Source organism: Sinohyriopsis cumingii, chromosome 15 (assembly GCF_028554795.1).
Source record: "Sinohyriopsis cumingii isolate HCF-2022 chromosome 15, ASM2855479v2, whole genome shotgun sequence".
NCBI classification, from domain to species: Eukaryota; Metazoa; Mollusca; class Bivalvia; order Unionida; family Unionidae; genus Sinohyriopsis; species Sinohyriopsis cumingii.
This window is the reverse complement of record NC_142975.1, coordinates 13,355,477-13,377,354: the sequence shown is the minus strand read 5'-3', so window position 1 is coordinate 13,377,354 and position 21,878 is coordinate 13,355,477. Positions and strand designations below refer to the sequence as shown.

The 21,878-nt window shown below is 34.8% G+C and overlaps 1 protein-coding gene and 1 non-coding gene across 3 annotated transcripts in view; both read right to left on the bottom strand.

Annotated features, from left to right (window-relative positions):
* The window catches only part of LOC149781283 (nonsense-mediated mRNA decay factor SMG8-like), a 161,143-nt gene extending 144,494 nt beyond the window's left edge, over nucleotides 1-16,649 (bottom strand). Inside the window, exons 1-4 of one of the 2 annotated variants that reach the window (XM_089935366.1) lie at nucleotides 16,592-16,649; nucleotides 14,949-15,080; nucleotides 10,226-10,346; nucleotides 796-828 (exon numbers count right to left, since the gene is read on the bottom strand). In XM_089935366.1, the coding sequence (XP_089791492.1) occupies nucleotides 796-828; nucleotides 10,226-10,346; nucleotides 14,949-15,004 (210 nt within the window). In that variant the 5' untranslated portion in view covers nucleotides 15,005-15,080; nucleotides 16,592-16,649. Of the gene's footprint in view, nucleotides 1-795; nucleotides 829-10,225; nucleotides 10,347-14,948; nucleotides 15,081-16,503; nucleotides 16,524-16,591 lie in introns of those variants that run through there. The other variant, XM_089935367.1, reaches the window with a different exon arrangement.
* Nucleotides 16,650-21,499: 4,850 nt separating this feature from the next.
* On the bottom strand, nucleotides 21,500-21,589 carry Trnam-cau (transfer RNA methionine (anticodon CAU)). Its single transcript is given in 2 exon segments — nucleotides 21,500-21,535; nucleotides 21,553-21,589. It is a non-coding gene; the product is annotated as a tRNA-Met (tRNA).
* Between the last annotated feature and the right edge of the window lie 289 nt (nucleotides 21,590-21,878).

Below are 21,878 nucleotides of genomic sequence, written 5' to 3'. Positions count from 1 at the left end.
TTTGTTTCTCAATGGTCATGTCAAGGAACAATGTATGGTGTATTATCAAACATAAGCAATATACACCACAGTCTGGAAGCCAATGCTACATACCGGTATACAAATTCATTAATGCTCATGATGACTAAAAAGGAATAGATGATAAAAATACAAGGCTAGATTCTTTCTTTTTATTATCAGAAAAGCCTTTTGTTTATCTATTTTTAATTACTGGAACAGAACATGTAGTGGGGGATAGGCACAAATACAATACAAATTAATTTCATTTTTTAACTCTTGGGACATATGCCCTAGGGGGGCCCCTAGTGGCCGTGTGGTCTAAAGTGCTCTCCATTATGGATCACTGCCATCTCACCTCTGTCTGCATGGGTTTGAGTCTCGGATTCGGCTAATGTGGGTATGTGAGAAAGCTTGCCAGTAGCTTCTCGTGAGTCGGTGGTTCTTTCCAGGTTCTTCCTCCACCAGTAATACTGGCCACCATGTATAGCCTATCGTGTGCTGAAAAATGGCGTTAAACCCTACAACAACAACAACATATGCCCTAGGTGAGAAAAGTTTCACCATAAGTTCTGAGACAGGAAAAAAAATATTTTATCATGTCTCAATATATATGGTAAATAAGGTAGTTAGAGTAACAAATCTGGGGATATTCCAGGCACTACAATATTTGCTCAGATAGCTATAAATTAATGTAAAATTCAAGATGATAAAGTTAATGCACTGAAGGGATATAGGGAGGTTGGCAGTGTAGGCAAAAAATTAAAATATACTGAGTTGCTGATTTCCATGATTTACCTTTGTTTCATTTTCATCTGCTTCCTGCACACCCTAGAAAAAGAAAGAAATAATTTAAGTTAAAACCAAATACAGTAGAACCAATCTTGAAAGACCACCCCTTCTGACCAAAAAATAATGGTCTCTCAAGACAGATGGTCTCTCATAACTGGTTGTTAACACTACATAATCAATAAATCTGTGCATGGAGATTCTGGTCTCTCAAAACAGGAGGTCTCTCATAGCAGTGGTCTCTCAAGACAGATTTTACCCTTCCCCATTTATAAAATATCCTGTAAGTTATCATCTTTTAATTAATAATTTATATTAAAAAAATCATACCATGTAAAAGGTTAAACAAGGGTCAAGAAATCATTTAACTTATGATACTATCTTAGGCACCTAGGAATCTTACAGACAAAATCAATATTTTTGTCTCTGAAGAAAAAATTTATATGCCTTAATTAAAGTGCTCAAAATCTCAATATGTTACACTTTTTACAAATGCATGAAATATTATTGCATGATTTTAATTTGTAAAAATTTCAAATTTCTGCTAATTCCTCTGTCTTTAGAATTAAAAGCTACACAGATTGGGATATAGGGAGGTTGGCAGTGTAGGCAAAAATCTTGTCTAAAATCTTATTGGAGCAAAAACGTTAGATACATAGCAGCTAAACAAAACAATGATATATCTAGTATCCAGTATCTAATGATATTTCTTGTATCTAGTAGATAATGTCATACCTAGTATCTAATGATATATCTAATATCTAGTAGCTAATGTCATACCTAGTAGCTAATGATATATCTAATATCAAGTAGCTAATGCCATAGCTAGTATCTAATGATATATCTAATATCTAGTGGCTAATGTCATACCTAGTATCTAATGATATATCTAACATCTAGTAGCTAATGCCATAGCTAGTATCTAATGATATATCTAATATCTAGTAGCTAATATCATATCTAGTATCTAATGATATAACTAATATCTTGAATCTAAATAACATATTGTATGTAGCATCTAATGATATATCTAATATCTAGTAGCTAATGCCATATCTAGTTTCTAATGATGTATCTAATATCTTGCAGCTGATGAAATATCAAGTAACTAATGATATTAGCTAATATCTTGAATCTAAATGACATATTGTATGTAGCATCTAATGATATATCTAATATATAACAATTATATTGTCTAGTATCTAATGATATATCTAGTATATAATATCTAATGATATAGCTAGTATCTAGTATTTAATGATATATCTAATATCTAGTATCTAATGATATATCTAATATCTAGTATCTAATGATATATCTAATATCTAGTATGTTCTTTTTTTGTTGTTGTGGGGTTTAACGCCATTTTTTAGCACATTATAGGCTATGCATGGCGGCCAGTATTAATGGTGGAGGAAGAACCCGGAAAAAACCTGGGAAACACTACCAACCCACGAGAAGCTACTGGCAAGCTTTCTCACATACCCACATTGGCCGAATCCTAGACTCGAACCCACGCAGACAGGTGAGATGGCAGTGATCCGTAACGGAGAGTGCTTTAGACAACTCAGCCACTCGGGGCCCCCAATATCTAGTATTTAATGATGTATTTAATATCTAGTATCTAATGATATACCTAATATCTAGTATCTAATGATATAGCTAGTATCTGGTATCTAATGATATATCTTGTATCTAGTACCTAATCACATATCTTGTATCTAATGATATAATTAATATCTGGAATCTAATGATTGTATGTAGCATCTAATGATATATCTAATATCTAGTAGTTAATGATATTATCTAGTATGTACTGACATATCTAGTATATGGAATCTAATGATATATCTAGTACTTAACGACATATCTTATTCTATATCTAGTACCTAATAACATGTCTAGTATCTACTAGTTAATAACATATCTAGTAGCTTATATCTAGTAGCTTATATATAACAACATATCTAGTAGCTAATGATATATCTAGTAGTTCATGACATATCTAGTATCAAATGATACATTAGTATCTAATCATATATCTAGCAGGTAATATACTTTGTTTTGTCAAAATCTAAGCATTCAATATCATGTTCCAAGGTCTGAAATATTTATCTTGACATTATTTGTAAGAAATGCATGCACTCATGCATCAGGAACAAATTATTCTCTGTGTGTGCATGATTACAGACAGACAGAGATAAAGACACAAAGAGAGAGAAATAGGTGGATCAACAATATTTTGGGGAAGGGGAGCCATTTGAGAAGTTGTGGTTTATTTTACTTCTCTTTTCCACCAGTGTAGTATCATCAGGAAGCTATTGATGATCTTGGTTTGTACCCAGTCTGGTTAGCTGCCAGTATTATTACACACTAGTATCATCAGGAAGCTATTGATGGTCTTAGGTTGTACCCAGTCTGGTTAGCTGCCAGTATTAATACTCACACTAGTATCATCAGGAAGCTATTGATGGTCTTGGTTTGTAACCAGTCTGGTTAGCTGCCAGTATTATTACACACACTAGTATCATCAGGAAACTATTGATGGTCTTGGTTTGTACCCAGTCTGGTTAGCTGCCAGTATTATTACACACTAGTATCATCAGGAAGCTATTGATGGTCTTGGTTTGTACCCAGTCTGGTTAGCTGCCAGTATTAATACCTACACTAGTATCAAGAAGCTGTTGTTGGTCTTGGTTTGTAACCAGCCTGGTTAGCTGCCATTTTTTTGGCAAGATTCCTTATGTATCTCACTTTCATGAAGTTAAATTTGTTTCAAGAAGAAATATATTTTAAAGAATAATGCAATATACTTCTTTGCAGATATGGATGAAATTAATTTCATCTAAAATTGTAAGATCTCATTCCAATATATGGAGATCCTCATTCTATTTATCGGAATCTTTCTAGGATCCATGGATTATTCCAAAAGGATCAACCTGGTGTTCATGTTATACAACTCTCTCATGCTTTAACATAATTAATGGAGGTGCATAACTGCCAACTGATTTATCTACCAAACTGTCAAATAATGAAAAATATATAATAAATGATGTATGTAAACAGGCTTTTGTGGAACGAGGTCAGGGAAGGGTGGGGTCTGCATGAATATAGAAAATGCCAAACCTTCATAACAAGAAGGCCAGGACCTGCACATAGCGTTGAGAACCAAAACATTGCTCTGAACCACATGACATTAACTCTAAGATTGAAAGGCCAACTGAGAAAGCATGTCACCAATGAACATAGCTTCATAATTATTCACCCAATTTAAAGTCAAAATTCATCAGTGTTTATGAAATATAAGCAAATAAGAATAACTTCAATTAAAACCTAATACAAATTTTGTATCAGAGTGACCATGACCGAAAAATAAAAGAGGCAAGTGTTCATATCACAGAATGAGTTGTATTATATTGTGTAACAATAACCTTTTACTGTGATTGGTGCAAAATGTTCCTCATCAAAGAGCCAACAAATGAAATTAGTTATTGAGGTCCATGTACTGATGGACCGATGTATTCAAGCTCACACCACTGTGAAAAAATCTCATTTTCCCTCACACACTTCAGGTGGAAGGCTGTCTCACTCTAGCAATTTTCACTTTGTTTAAAGAAGTGTTAGTGCATGATGGCTTGTTTAATATGATCCGGACATGCAGACTGAACAACTCTGGATTGTGATGGAATGACTCCAGACATGGCTGCTTGAGCAGATTAAGAAATATCTCTTTTTCCTAGGAATTTTGGTAACTATATTAATAAAGTTGTTGATACACGATTTTTCCCATCTGAAAAACATTTATGTTGATGGATAAGCATCTGTGTCCAAACTGTTCCAATCTATGGAAAGAGTGTCAACAGCCCAGGCCTTGGTGAGCCAAAGGCTGGCAGTTTTGAGATCCCCTTGTCACCAGTAGATCCACCAATCACTCCCAGCAGCCACATATGCAAGTGAACACCAAGGGATGAAGTGACAATTCTTCCTGTATTGGCCCTCTCTTCTGGGAAAGAGTCTGCTAATAAATGTAGCTGGCCTTTAATATGAACTTGTCCATGGAACTGTCATTGAAGACACCAGCTTAGAAATTCCTAAAGAAGAATGCAAAGGTCAGAGGACTCTGTTCCCACATGCCTTCTGGAATATTTGACTACAGTGTAGACGTTACACAGAAAGTGAATCTTATTCCATGTAGATTCTCCTGAAACCAATGGAATTCTTCCTGTATGGATTTTATCTCTAAGATATTGGTATGCAATAGAAAATCCTAACGGAGCCATATATGACTAATAATTAAACACTAAGACAAGCTGATACAGAAACTTAACTGTATTTATCATGACTGTAGAAATTATACAGCTTTATACTAAATGAGTTTTCTATATCACACCCCAGCACTGCACTTATTAATATGGCTATAAAAATGTAAGGGGACACCATCACAACCAGTCAGGTATATACCATGGACACCTAAGTGTGTGAATACAGCAAAGTGGTAACATAACATAGAAAGTTAGGAAACTTTATCCTAGGTGAAAGGAACAACAGCAAAATTAGAAACTGATAGGAGTATACATTGCATCGAAGAGGACACTGCAACCTGTTTTGAGATAGAGAACTTCCCAACTGTTTGTGAGGTCTCTGTCTGTAGAGAGAATGCTACTCATCACGAATGGTAGTAACTGACAATTTCATGGAATTTGGCACCAATCCCGATATCAAGGAGAGATAAGCCTAACTGCCACCTAGGTGGGCATATAACTTTTCGCTTTTCAGCTAAAATGTTTTAACTTGGAAGGACCGGATATGTGATGTAGTACACTGTAGCAGTTTTCTCAAGGTATTATGATTAGGTAACATATTTGAAGAAGAAAACAAAGGTAATGGTCAACGGAACCTATGTAGAGGCCTCACTGACTGTAGAGAGAATGCTACTTGGCACAAGCGGAAGTAGTAACTGATGATTTCATGGAAATTTTTTAAACCTGGGAGGGCTGGATTTGTGGGGCAGACATACTTATCCTAAGTAATTATGAGGGGTAACATATTTGAAGAAGAAAACAATGATTAAAGTCAATGGAACCTATGGATATCAGTCCTGAAAATTTGACAACCTCTATACAGGAATGAAAGTATAGTTAATTTAGTATGTACTCAAAATAAAATTATTTTGTTCACATCAACATACTAGCTCATGCCTAAAAATTGTTAAATGTAAGGTGACAGACAGGTGATATTGTGATCTCTTGCACAGACATAATCTTCAGATCTGGTTACCTGCTAATAGGAACTCAAGCTATATCTAGGATAATCATGGTAGTTTCAAGGTGTAATGGTCACCTATTCAAAATCAATGCAGTTTGAAGGTGTGATGTCACCTATTCAAAATTAAAGCAGTTTCAAGGTGTGATGGTCACCTTTTCAAAATCAAAGCAGTTTCAAGGTGTGAATTTGTATACCCATACAATATACCTGTTGTGAGAGACCACTACTGAGAGACAACCTATTTTGAGAGACCAGGATCTCCGTGCACAATTCTATTGATTATATAGTTATGATCTGTTATGAGTGACCACCTGTCTTGAGAGACCAATATATTTTGGCATAAGGGGTTATCTTTCAAGACATGTTCTACCTTAGTCTTTTAGTCAGACACTTCATGGGCTGGTAACTTCAAAACAAATAAAAATTGTAGCATCAAGTTCCAACTTGAATTAAATGGTTTCATACATTGTCATGGTAATAAACATTGGAAAACAGACATTTCTTTTCAGAAACTTTTTTTTACAGGGTCCACGATGTAACCAAATATATCCAAAATCGTGTTATAATGAAAGGCGCTATAATAAATCAAAATTGTATTACAGTTCAAATACAGTGAGACTCTGGGATCCTGTCAAAATTCCACATAAATGGATGTTTTTCCCCTGCTGGTCTCAATTTGAACCCTAATCTACCATAATGACTGTAAGTCTTGGGACACTCTAAATTATTTTCAAAAGTAATTTTTTTATATCTTATAAATGTTCGGACACAAAATTAAAGCAATTTTTTAATGTACTGTAAGTTGTGGTCTCCTTCAACAATTTTTCTATGAACTGATCAATGTATTTTCTTGCTCGTAATGACCGTTTTCAAAAAGTGACCATCCTTGTTAAATGACTATCATGATCATGAATTATTACATGGGAAATTTAAAAGTCAATACATATATTTAATTTTCCTCTGTTTCCTTGTTATTTCTACCCAGGTAAAATTTGTATAATTTGATCGATGACAAGAGATGAGCATTAGCGGGTTGCTGTGAGCATTTACAACAGTAACCTATCCCTTTTGTCTTCAGTTTATTATTCTTTGTTTAAGCATCATTGCATTAGAATAATGTATCAGTGCACCAGTATTTATATTTTTATTTTGCCTTGAAAATGTAAATACCTAACTCATTAAAACTGTGCTCCCAGTATGACAAGAATGAACAACAATAGCATTTGGATGAATGCTCGCATTTACTTAGCATGTTTACATTACAGCATAACAGTACATACACTGAAGGGTTTGACTTGCATTAAATGAAGTACATCCCTTGGATCTGAATTATAAAATTTTTAGGCACAATTGCACTGAACTTAAATAATATCTCCAAAATACAATAAAGAAGTTTCAGGAATAATTGAAATATCTTAGACACAAAGATGTAGTTTGCTTTGATGCAAGCAACCATAAATAAGTACCCATTTAATCAGCTATGGTAGTCATGATACTCAATCAAGCAAGTGTTCATACCCTAATTGACAATGATATTGATGTCAATGGTTAGTCAATCCAATATAATTCTGAGGGGCCAAATAATTTAGTACTGCTATTATGCACGGCATCTCAACCCACTTATGATTATACAACAGTTAATTCATGTGGAGCAATGCTGTAGAACAAACAATTACCAAAATTACTGCCAGTCAAAAATCCCTCTTACCAAGCCAGTTTCATGAATCAAACAATTACCTGGTCCCCTGCCAGAAAACAAAAGACAAATCCGCCAATTATAAACAAAAGGAAATGCTGAGACTACCAGCTGTCAATAATAAACCGAAATACAAAACTAAAATGTATAAATGAGGATCAGTTATGTGGATATACTGTATGCTGGTTGTGTGACTTGTATAATTAAAGATGTGTGTCATTTACATCACGTTGTTGGATTTCTTATTTCTTATATCTCTGAAAAACACGAGAATATGGATCAGAAAAAATAAAATACCAATTAATGTCTTTTTGAAATGTGATGCGGAAGAATGAGATTTGACAAAAACAATGAAGAAAGTAAAAATCTTTATCTTAGTATTTTGAAGAATAAACAAAGACATAATGAATTAGTACTGGTCTGTACACTATAAACTCAAAGTGCCCCGTGAATTATTGAAGTTTATTGGTGATCCCTGCAATGTGCTGTATGGTGATCTTGCCAATTTTGTCTAGACTGTTTTATTTTATGTCTATAAGTGTTGGGACACTGAAAATGCTATGATTTTTTTAAATGCACATAAATCTTAAGGCATGAAAACAAAATTATACTTTTTCATGTCCTGAGACTTAAAGTCATTACAGTAGGTGCAATCTTGACAATACAGTCATGGTTATCTGGATTACGTTAGGGGTGTCAAAAAATTGTCAACATAACCATGTCCCAAGATATCTGAGTTTAGCTGACAAATGCATCTGAAGCACCAAAACTGAAGAGTTTTGCTTCTAAAAAGAAATGGCATTTCTAATGCACAATAAAAAATAATAATCCAACCAGATTGCAGAAATCAAGATTGGAGGTCTTTTAAATTAGATTAAGTAACAAGTCACACATTTTTACAAAACTTAAGTTACTGTAACAATGTCAGTGGTTTTTAAGTTGTTTTGATTTCTCTGTTGATAGCCTCATCCCTTTGGTAGCCTCAGCAAAGCAATCATTTTCTTATGCTGGTCAAAATCTAGACCAATTTAAGTACATGTACGACTGTAATGTTTTTTTAAAGCATTATCTTTTGTTAGTGTTGACTTTAGTAGCAAAATGTAACTGGCCAAAATTTTGCATGAAAATCAATCACTTGTGTTGATCATCAGAGGTTCCTTTACACCGGTGTGCTGGTTTGTACCGATAACATTTGCCTCAGTACCAGAAAAAAGATGAGCCTGTCAGTATTCATGTACCAACAAACTGCAAAATATGTTGAAAGTTAAATGTCCTGACTTTGATCAGTGACCATCAGCAACAACACAGCGCCAGAAACAGAGTATTACTATGACGGATTGCAAGGCTTTGATATTCAATTTTTTTTAAATACAAATGAAACCACTCCTCTTGGTTTCTCAGATGTTACTCTTAACAGTCACTTTCTGCTTCATTCCATTTGCATTAAAGAATCTGTGATCATGGCACAGTGATGGACAACTTCATTTTTAAAAAAAAATACTGGACGTTATGAATATTTTAAAATACCATTTGTGCTTTTATTTACTCCTGTTCAAGACAAATTTATAACCATGTCTTGTGTGGGGGCAGGCTTACCAGGCTGGTTTGGAATTTTGCCGGTTTCTATTTACTGATGATTGTAAGTCACATGAAAAAGAAACGCTGAAGTTGAAGACTTACACTCACACCAAGCTTGGAACTATTTTAGCTATGTACTTTATAAGTGAACTTTGAACCAAAGTTGTGTAAATGTGTATGGATTAAGTTATTGACTGACTGTTATAGTACTAATATGGGATTACAATTTAGTTTATTCTACATGAACTTTATCCTATCTGTAATTCTGTCAATTTTCAGGTTAGAATAATTAAATGTAGCTTAAAGTATAGAGTGTAAAATGAATTTGGTATTTTTGCTACATATAATCATGCTGACCTGATAATTTACTTAGTTACAGATAAAATTTGTGATGCTGTGGGGAATAAACTATATTGTCGTGTTGTTGACATGTGATGCTGACCATTATAAATGTAACTCCCATGAAGGTTAGAAACACACTCATTCAATTTCCTTACTCGAATGTATTGTTTACAATATAATTTTCTCCACTCAATGCAAGCGATAAACCATGCATTGATGAGATTGGTTGGTTACCATTTGTACCAGTACAAATTTGGTCCAACACGGACTTTTTCCATCCTTGCGGCACAAGATACCAGTAGTAGCTGAAATGCCTATCATTTCTTGTAAAATTTCTATGAGATGGACATTAAAAGTCCCCATGTTACTTCGGAATAAAACTTATGTCTGACATAACGAGGTTACTGACTTAATATGAGCCAAGATAAGCGGGGAAAAGTTAGCATAACAAAGGATTTTTTTGAGACAGGACCAAAATGCTAAATATACACAGATTCTTGAGATAACTAAGCTAAAGATAAGTAGGTTTTACTATATTTTCTATCCAGACAAGATTACCTTGAATACATCAGCATCCAAAATGATGTTAAAGGGAGAAGCTTTCGATGTGTATTGGTTGTAACTGCTTTTACCAATGATTGACACAATTATAACTTTGTTGTCTCGACCTTTCAAGGGACTGAAAAAAGAAGAAATAACAGACTTCAAATGATACAAAATGAATATATCAAAGGACTGAAAAAGGTATGAAAAGGGTGGCACTTCAGAAAAGCTTGCTGCAAAACATCAATAGAGTACTACAGGTATAAGAATCAAAATGTGTACACTCATATACAAGTCCAACAGCAAAATGAAAAGCCCTTGATAATGCACCAGCAGATAATGATTGATGTTGTTTATTCAATCTAAGCAAACTGAATAGATACAGATATGCATGTACATCATGTGATGGAAATCCAGGTCTACCTTGTCTGGAGTTGAACCTGAACGACAGTCATCTGGCACAGATGGGGCATTTCACAGCACATGCACAGACAGATGAGACATTTCACAGCATATGCATATAGACAGATGAGACATTTCACAGCATACGCATACAGACAGATGAGGCATTTCAGAGCACATGCACAGACAGATGAGACATTTCACAGCATGTGCATATAGACTGATGAGACATTTCACTGCATATGCATACAGACAGATGAGGCATTTCAGAGCACATGCACAGACAGATGAGACATTTCACAGCATATGCACAGATGAGACATTTCACAGCATATGCATACAGACAGATGAGGCATTTCAGAGCACATGCACAGACAGATGAGACATTTCACAGCATATGCACAGACAGATGTGACATTTCACAGCAGTTGCCTACAGATAGATGAGACATTCCACATCATATGCATAAAGACAGATGATAGATTTCACAGCATATGCACAGACAGATGTGATACTTCACAGCACATGCATACTGACAGATGAGACATTCCACTTTATATGCATACAGAGAGATAAGACATTCCACTTTATATGCACACATGTGACATTTCACAGCACATGCATACAGACAGATCAGACATTTCACAGTACCTGCCTATAGACAGATGAGACATTCCACTTCATATGCATGCATAGACAGATGAGACGTATCACAGCACATGCAGAGACAGATGAGACATATCACAGCACATGCATACAGACAGATGAGACATCACAGCACATGCATACTGACAGATGAGACATATCACAGCACATGCATACAGATAGATGAGACATATCACAGCACATGCATACAGCCAGATTAGACATATCATAGCACATGCATTCAGACAGATGAGAAATCACAGCACATGCACAGGCAGATGAGACATATTACAGCATATGCATACAGACAGATGAAACATATCACAGCATATGCACACAGACAGATGAGACATACCACAGCACATGCACACAGACAGATGAGACATATCACAACACATGAACAGACAGATGAGACATATCACAGCACATGCGTAGACAGATGAGATGTATCACAGCACATGCACAGACAGATGAGACATATCACAGCACATGCATACAGACAAATGAGACATATCACAGCACATGCATACTGACAGATGAGACATATCACAGCACATGCATACAGATAGATGAGACATATCACAGCACATGCATACAGCCAGATTAGACATATCATAGCACATGCATTCAGACAGATGAGAAATCACAGCACATGCACAGACAGATGAGACATATCACAGCATATGCATACAGACTGATGAGACATATCACAACACATACACACAGACAGCTGTGACATATCACAGCACATGCACACAAACAGATGAGACATATCACAACACAATGCATGCACAGACAGATGAGACATATCACATCATATGCATACAGACAGATGAGACATACTACAGTACATGCACACAGACAGATGAGACATATTGCAGCATATGCACACAGAGACATATCACAGCATATGCACACAGACAGATGAGATATATCATAGCACACGCAAACAGACAGATGAGACATCACAACACATGCAGACAGACAGATGAGACATTGCACCACATGAACACAGACATATGAGACATATCACAGCATATGCATACAGACAGAGACATATCACAGCACATGCACACAAACAGATAAGACATTTCACAGCATATGCACACAGACAGGAGAGACATATCACAACACATGCACAGACAGATGACACATATCACAGCATATGCATAGAGACAGATGAGACATATCACAGCACATGCATACAGACAGATGAAACATCACAGCACATGCATACAGAAAGATGAGACATATCACAGCACATGCACACATACAGATGAGACATTTCACAGCATATGCACACAGACAGAAGAGACATATCACAGCACATGCATAGACAGATGAGACATATCACAACACATGCATAGACAGATGAGACATATCACAGCATATGCACACAGATTTTGAACATACAGCTGCATATGATTATTTATAAATGTTACAGCAAATGTATGATTATTCTTCTTGCAATATCAAGCACTGAGTCATTCAATTTCAAAGAAAATCTTCTCAAAATATAACCTTTTGCATGCTGTGGATGCCTGCTTTTGATGTGAAAACTAAAGTACAACATATGAACAATAAAGCTACTATAACATCATACATGTTACAGACGGATAATAAACTTTACTTATTTAACTTATATGTTTATTTTCCACTCTGTGTGATCGTGTGTGTGTTTGCATGTGTGTGTGTGTGATTATGTGTGTCTGTGTGCTTATTCTTCTTAGGTTCTTATCATACTATATTGTGGTTATCAATATTTAACCCAAAAAGCTCAATACACATAACATTCACTAAATAATGAAAGAAAAGTTATTAGAAATTGGTATTGGATAATAAAGTAAACAGATAAATCCTTAAGACAATGACTATTTTTTTTTAAAATATCAATACACTTCACTTGTTTGTTGATACTATAATCAGTCATTGAGATTTTTCTTACTTGGCCTGGCTGCCTGGTGTCCCATATATTATGTAGGATTGTGACCAATTTCTTTATAATGACAAGTGGGACTGAGACTTATTTGTGACTGACAAGTCAGTATTTATGATACTGCTCTTGATGGAAAGACTATTAAACAAAATTAAGGCAAACTGGGATATATACCAGACATATTTAGTGTGACTTTTACCCATAACACTTTTATGACACTTGCTTATGTTATTATCTATCAAAGGGCAGATGTTTTCAACATGTGTCTCTCAGGGTTACAGAGTGTTTTCCAACAGCCTTCGAGGAAGACAAATATATGTATGTTTCTTTGTATGATATTTAATGACACGTAAGCACAATACTGGCTATATAGCACAACTTAAAGGTTAAGTTCTATAAATGTTAAGATAAAAACTGCAAAATCTTTCATAACATAAACTCTATAAACATAAAAATGTAGTCCTTTACAGTAAAAGGTAAAGACGATAAAATTCTACAAATGGTGCCATATATACTCGTTTAGAAGATCAGTCCGACTGCAAACTGCACAGATCCAGATCTGTCAAAGCATAATGCATTGGCAGATCTGGGTCTGTGCATTCGTTAGAAGTAATCAAAAAGACAAACAGCATAGACCCCAATCTGAAGGTGCTTGATGCTGTGGCAGATCTGGATCTTTTCTGTTTGCAGTTTGACTTGACTTATAAGCAAGTATATATAGTATATGAAATAAAAGAGATAAAGATAAAAATATAATAATATTATCTGAAATATAAAATCCTTAAATACAGAATCAATCCTCTTTTTAAAAAGTCTTTCTCTAGTGATGCATTATCTTAAACTTAATTAAGTTCACAAAACATTCTACCTTGAGTGTGCAAATTGAGACACTGTACAAATGTCTTATTTAAGACTGTGCATACTTTTTCAACTGTAACAACTAAGTTACATCACACAGTTTGTGGCTGGTATGTTTTAGATCTATGTACAATTACAGGCCTAGAATTCAGCATACATTTCTTTGTAGCCAGAAGGATTAGTAGATTAAGAAATGTACTAGTCCTGCTGAACTTTTGCTAGCTCACTGGCAACAGCTGAAACTGTACTGCAACCGGACTACTGAAATTATGAAACTAGATCAACCAGAAATTTACCAGCCTTGATCTGGCAGACTACCATTCAGCAAATACAAATGGATTTGTTAAGTTCTAATGCCTTATTATGCTAACTGTTTTCCAAACTTAAAGAGTAGATATATTCAAAGAAGTCTATTGTTTTAAGGCAAAAAAAGGTGCATTTCCTACTGTACAGTTTTTAAAATTAGGGTAGGTAGGTGGGTAGGTTTTTTATTTTTAAACATTATATTTAAAGATTATAATGACAAGTGAATATAATGTACTAAGGTTTTCAAATAATGGGCTAAACCAGATCAATTTGATGCACAAATAAATTTTGGAGATCTTTTTATTTTGAAGTTTAACAAAATAGTTTTTTACTTTTTGCCCTGAGGGGGAAAAAGTGCTAGGGTCAGCAACAAAAAACACATGGGGGGGGGGCTAAGATCAAATTTTACATCCTAAACTTTGTCATTTTTTCTTTCTTTTTCCAAACATATTACTTACCATTTTATTCAAGATTGTACAGCAAACCACTTGAGACCTTTAAAATATAATATTTTTTCTCTCATTATTATTGTTAAGAATAAATATATTATGAATTAAAAATCTGACACATATAGAAAATCTCAAAACTTACAAAAGATTAATCTCTGGTGGAAATGGGAGTGCCTTATACATCCCTATGTTAGACATTTCTCTTGTCAGGTCAGTCAGCTAGTTAACAGCTGTGGAACTCTTATCCTCTTTTCCCTGCCAAGTATCAAGAGTTCTGTAAAGGAAATTAAACTAAAATATGTGTGCAAAACTAGATGTAACAAAGGGAAATAACATATAATTATGCAATAATTGTTATAACAATGAAAAAACAAAAAGGATTTGAAACAGAAGTATATTTTTTTTAATTCATCTGAAAGATGTCTTGTTTAATTCTGGTGGCAATATGGCAGCGGTAAAGACGAGTGATAAATATTGGTAAACTGTTTTAAAAATTAGACAAACTCTTACACATTTTGTATCAAGTTGCCAACTAGGGATGTTTAAGTTTTATTCCACAAATTTAAGAATTAGAAAAAATGATTTAAAAAATCTGTTGTAGTTGTTGCTGTCTTGGGATTTAACACCATTTCTCAGTGCAAGATAGGCTATATATGGCAACCAGTATAACTGGCAGAGGAAGACCCAGGAAAACTTGGTTAAGAACCACCAACACAGGGGAAGCCACTGGCAGTTTTCTCAGAAAATCCCTACATTGTGTCTCTATTTCTGCCTTAGTGACTTTGTTCAGAAAGACTGGTGATATGACCATTGTACATATGCATGAAATACTAAGAACTGACATGTAACTTCTGATGATTAAGCAAGAAAGTATGTACAAAAAAAATAATATCTGAGAAAATCTGCATGTCAACATGACTCTAAACTTCATTCTAATTTTAATAATACTTATATAAATGCCAGAATACACGTGTAAAACAAATATGTACCTGTAAAGATCAAAGTACTGTGACAGCAGATGGAAAGAAAAGGAGGAATGAATAATTGGTTGCATGGATACTGCTAACACTCCATTAAATTAATTATTAACCTAGGGCGAGATGGGATCGGAGAGGGGAAATAAACGTAAAATGCACGGTAAGCTGTTGCCTGGTTACAAATTTCCATCATATCATATCAATAATGTGATGACAAGATCAAATTTGATCAAAGTATTCACGCTGACTGTTAGACTAACAAGTTGTTCTCTGGAACTATTTTGTAGATATATCTGACAGAACTGATGTCGTGTTCCGCCACCAGGAAAATCATATAAATAATAAAAAAAATATTTTTTAATATAAAAAACAACCCCCCCAAAAAACAGAACAAAACAACAACAAAGAATGCGAACTGTTGGTCTCGCGGTGTTTGACCCAAAGAACCAACGAAACTTTGTATCAATCAAATTTATATATAAAATATATATATATAATTTTGCATTTAATAAAACTGCATCTAATGAAATGATACATCACTCAAACATTCTAGTGAAAAACAATATGAGTTTAGTAATTGTTGCTCTCGATTTATGTAGAAGTGGATCGATTTTAAAACGAGACACCTCAACCCTCGAAAACAGATTACCAAAATCTAGGTGGGCTTCATAGGCCTTTCAGCTTTTAAATTTATTCAAGTTTCATTATTTTCAAACTTACTATTGTAATATTATATATATTTCATAAACTGACTTGAAAGTTAACGCGTATACGTGTATCAATTTCTATAAAAGGAGTAGAATCTAACCTAATTAAAACTGTACAACCACTTCACGAATCTATGTCACAGAAATGCATGGATATAGACTTGTGAAACTGCGTAAGTTGTTGCACGATAACAAAGCCATTGGAACGCTTTGTTTATATTTTATTTTTTTAATCGCGAGAGAAGGAGAGAAAGAAACCTATTAACAGTATCCAATTAGCTGATCGAGTTTTAACAAAAATGCTACTGCTTAGTAATCACTAATTTGAAGAAGAAAAAAAAATGTTTAAAACCAAATGGGTGCGCACATTTTCGAACCATAACTGATTTTTGACCAGGTTTATTCATAATATGTCAAATATTGTTCACATTATTCTTAGATGATCTCTCATAATTTCTCAGGTAGGCTGAGAGCTTTTAAACTGCATTTACGCGAGATAATGGCGTAGTTCTACGTACTAGATCAAATAAAATAATTTAAGAGTGTATATTTACTTGATATTATTGAGAAATAATATTACAAATGTATATTCATAACATCCGTTTGTTTGTACCCACTACCAATTTTAAAAACAAAAGGTATCAAGAACATAAAAATGCGCAAAACTTAGTCATTTCATTCACTGATTTATAAATTCGAAACTTACTGTCGCTTGGGGGTCCAAAACACTTTCAACTTGTTGACGTTTCAAATAGAAAGATAGTTTCTTTACAAACATCGTCGCTTTATTTGCTTGGGCCAGTCTATGTTTTTGAGCAACAAATGTGGCGTAGTCCACTGTCTTTCATAGTACCCAGTAATTCCATATATTTTGGAATTCCATATCTTTGAACACATGTATAGAAGAATTCCACCTATTTATTTGGTAATTTGCTTTAGAAATATTAAAACAAGACGTCCAAATATTGGCGCAGACGACATAGTTACTCCTGCGAGTACAAAGGATATTCAAGAAGCCTGTAACGTCAGCAGTGTTGTCATAAATTGTGAAGAAATTGTTAAATTGCTTGGAATTGACATTGACTATCCATTGAAATTCGATTCACATGTGATTAATCTATGTACGAAAGCTTCAAGTCAACTATCTCTCTTAAAACGTAAAGGTCATTAGCTAACTATACTTCACAAACTGACAATCTTATATACACTTATTCTATCCGATTTCAATTTATGTCCCTTACCCTGGCATTTCAGCAGAGATAAGAAGACTATAAAACTAAAATAAAAAATATTTTAAAAAAATAAGTACGTGCTCTGATATTTGTATATGATAATTTTACAAGCAGCTATCATAAACTTGTACTTGCAGCAAAAATGCCAACTCTAAATGTGCTCAGACCTCGGGTTATAGTTCTAGAGACTTTCAAAATACTGAATAAGCATGTTCCCAAATGTATGGACGACTTAATACGTTTTAAACACAATACATATAATTTGAGATATTCATATATTTTGTATGTCCCAAAAATTTAAACCTCAACACCTGGCAATTTTTTTAATTTTTTTTTTTGTTTTATAGATATGCAGTTGCCACTCTGTGGAATGAGCTACCACTATAGGTAAGTAAGTTGTTGTTGAATCCATTCGATCCAGAATCAAACACAAAATTTGTTCTCTGTTCTACATTTCACTGTCGGACTCAAGTCCAACATACCTATCCGACCTCACCCATGTGTATACACCAGCAAGATACTTACGCTTCTCTTCTGACAATCGTACACTCATTATTCCCTCTATGAAAACAAAGTCATATGCACAGGGTTCTTTCACATACCAGGGCCCAGCAAAGTGGAATGAATTGCCCACTGAACTTAGACGCAAAGACACATTGATCACATTCAAGAGGGCTCTCAAAACTCACTTATTTCGACTGCAAGAACAAACTTAAAGACATAATAATGTTTCCTACCTTAAATATTCCCAGCATGTTTTTTTTAATGTTTTCTAATTTCATGGTGTTTGTTTTTGTAATCGTATCATTATATTTTCTTTTCCTTCTTATAGGTGTTGTCTAATTTTGTAAACCGCTTAGAGCTTCTAAAGATTAGGCGCTACACAAAGTCCTCATTATTATTATTATTATTATTATTGTTGTTGTTGTTGTATGGTTTAACGCCTATGTTCAGTACACGATAGGCTGCTATATATGGCGGCCAGTATTAATGGTGTAGGAAGAACCCGGGAAAACCCCGAGAAGAACCACCGACACACGATAAGCTACTGGCAAGCTTTCTCACATACCCACAATGCCTCTAAATCCGAGACTCGAACCCACGCAGACAGAGGTGAGATGGCAGTGATCCGTAACGGAGAGCGCTTTAGACCCACCCGGCCACTTGGGGCCCCAGGTAGGTAAGTAGGTAAGTGGTCTAACGGCAAAATCATCACAATCGTGACTATAACGTGGAAATAAAGTGTAAGGCTGTAAAAATATAAAGGTTAGAAAGTTGTAAAATCTTCAAGAAAATAATCACTTTCAAATAAAAGTAAATACATGTGAGAAAATAAACACTTTCAAATAAAGGTAAATACGTGTGATCTTGAAGAAATAAAGCACAGATTATCGATAGTTGTAATGAGAGAATAATACAGTTTTAATACGACAGTAGAACAGAGGGACGTACAAATGTAGAAAGTTAATCTAATGTACCACGTTTTTCATGAAGGTGTGGCCTATGGCCTACCAAATCTTTGGATATAAGTCCGAAAATCCGGTTTTGAGATCCGTCACTAAATCCTCGAATTTGCACTTTAAAAAAATCTCAGGATTTCAGGTTCAGGTTTCAGTGTATGCTTATGATAATAAATTTTACTGGATTAATGTATTTTTGACAGCTAAAAACAGCCTGTCTGGATGCGATTTTGGATTTCCTGTACACACAATCGGATATTTTTTTAATTACTAACAATCGAAACAACAAAATAGTTGTGATTGATTTTTTGGCGTATCGTGAGGCCACGATGTTTTTTAACTGTCAAGGAAGCCGAAGGCTGGGTTAGAACGAAAAGACGGATTTTGAAATGGGGTAAGTGTCTTTGAACTACTTCTTTCTTTTTTTCTTCTTCTTCTTTTTTGTTGTTGATGAGATTTATTTTCTGGCCTTCCAAATCTCCGGATAAAAGACAGATACTCAAAATAAAAAAATCTCATGATTTCTGAACAAAAAGTTTTGGCATGCCCGTAGCTTTATGACTAAAATATATTCTGGTCGAGGAAATAAAGAAATAATAATAAGATTATTATTATTATTATTCCCACTAAGTAGGGTCGGCCGCCAAACTGTCGTGTTCTTGGGCTAGACGCTTTACTTTGGTTGCCTTGGCACAATCTACTTTTCAGGGATCTTTGTTCAGTTCTTGTAAATGGGCAATTTTCAGATTGGTTCTCAATTGGCCAAGGAGTGAGACAAGGGGGTGTTTTGTCAACCTTGATATACACAATATTTATAAATGACTTGCTGCTACAGTTAGAAAATAGTGGATTTGGAGCAAAGATTGGATCCTTAGCTGTGGGAAATCCAACCTTAGCTGATGATATTTCACTTTTGGCTATATATCCTAGCAATCTACAAAAGCTGTTAGGTATAGCATACGACTACAGTAATAAGTGACGATTCGAGCTTAGTGTCACAAAGTCATACATTATCATTTTCGGACCCCAATACAAGAATTATATCAATATGAAATGGTATCTTGGCCCGTCATGTTTGCCGGTTACTGATTCGGCAACACACCTGGGTCACCGGATTAACTCAAAGCTGACGTCGCATGACGCAATACTCGATGCATGCAAGAATGGGAAAAAATCTTTTCACGGTCTGTTTGGTATTGGCATTAAACCGAATGGTTTAAATCCTTTGGTTGCTGCAAATGTAATTAAAAAGGTAATTTTCCCTTCAATGTTTTATGGAAGTGAATTATGGTGTAACATTTCAAAAAGTGACCACGCTTTATTGGATAAAACTCTGAGGTATTTTCCCAAACATTTACAAGGTTTTCCAATACATACAAGATCAGACATTGCCTTGGGAATGCTAGGGTGGACATCAGTGCAGTCCGAAATTGATAAAGAAAATTGATGTTTTTACACAGATTGTGTTTGATGCCTAACAATGTACATACTAAACGTGTGTTTAACGTTGCGTTATTTCACTTTATTTTGAGCGGATGCATGTCAAGCTACGGGTTAATTTCAAATTTATTTTATACCTCAAAGAAGTCTGACTTGCTCGGGTATCTAACTGATTATTTACGTCATTCTGAAATTCCAGATAAACATAATTGGAAAGAAATTGTAAGGTCAAAAATTGTTGGTCTTGAAAATAGCCTCTGGAGAGTTCGTATGTCTAATCAAGCAGATTTTGATAGATTCTCTTCGATACACGAATACTTACGACCTGCCTCAGTGTGGCAGTCGGCTAAAACCAGACAACACACTAAGGTATTTACATATGTAGCTAAACTATTGGCTGCTGTTCCACAAACACAGCTTGATATGTGTATTAGATGTGGGAATGTTTATACAGACTTGATACTTCATTGTTGTGTTAGTTGTCCTTACATGTCGAACTTTAGAAATTCTTTCTGGGATTTCCTTACTGATAAATTTCCCCTGAGCCTGCACATTACGCTATTTAATGCAGAAGATGAGCTGCAACTACAATATCTTTTAGGTAAAAAGTTACCATCAGGAGTAATCGACAAAGAAAACTCCAAGCTATTCGTCCTGTATGCAGCATACTTTGTCATGCAGTGTGCAGCTCTCTTCTGTAAATAAGGTACTGAAACTTGCAACTTATGCAGTTGACGAACACTTTGTTGACTGATATTGTGTAAGAATTTGTATTCTAATATGTATATATATATATATATATATATATATAGCAGCCCTACTCCTACCTCATACACAGCAAATCAAGTTGAAGCTAATGGAGAAAGAAAAAACATTGTGCCCCAGGTGAGGATCGAACTCACGACCTTCAGATTGCTCCATTATTATGATTATGAGACTGACGCGCTGCCTGCTGCGCTACCGAGGCACATGTTCTAACGAGCTCAAAGACATTTTAATAAGATTTATACTGGTTGGAGACCAATTATCCCCACCTTTAGTTATTTCTTTACTTAATGGACTTAGCTTATGTTTATTTTCGCTCGGACTTGTCAGCTTAAATCAATCTTCTTATTTTCTAAACAGGAACCAAAACTTCGCGTGTGGTCACGCGTTATTATTACTATGGCGACAATTGGTACGCTGCGAGAATTGGTCTCTAACCAGTAGAGATGGACTGTAAGATAAATAAAATATCTGCTTCTACAGTAAAATAA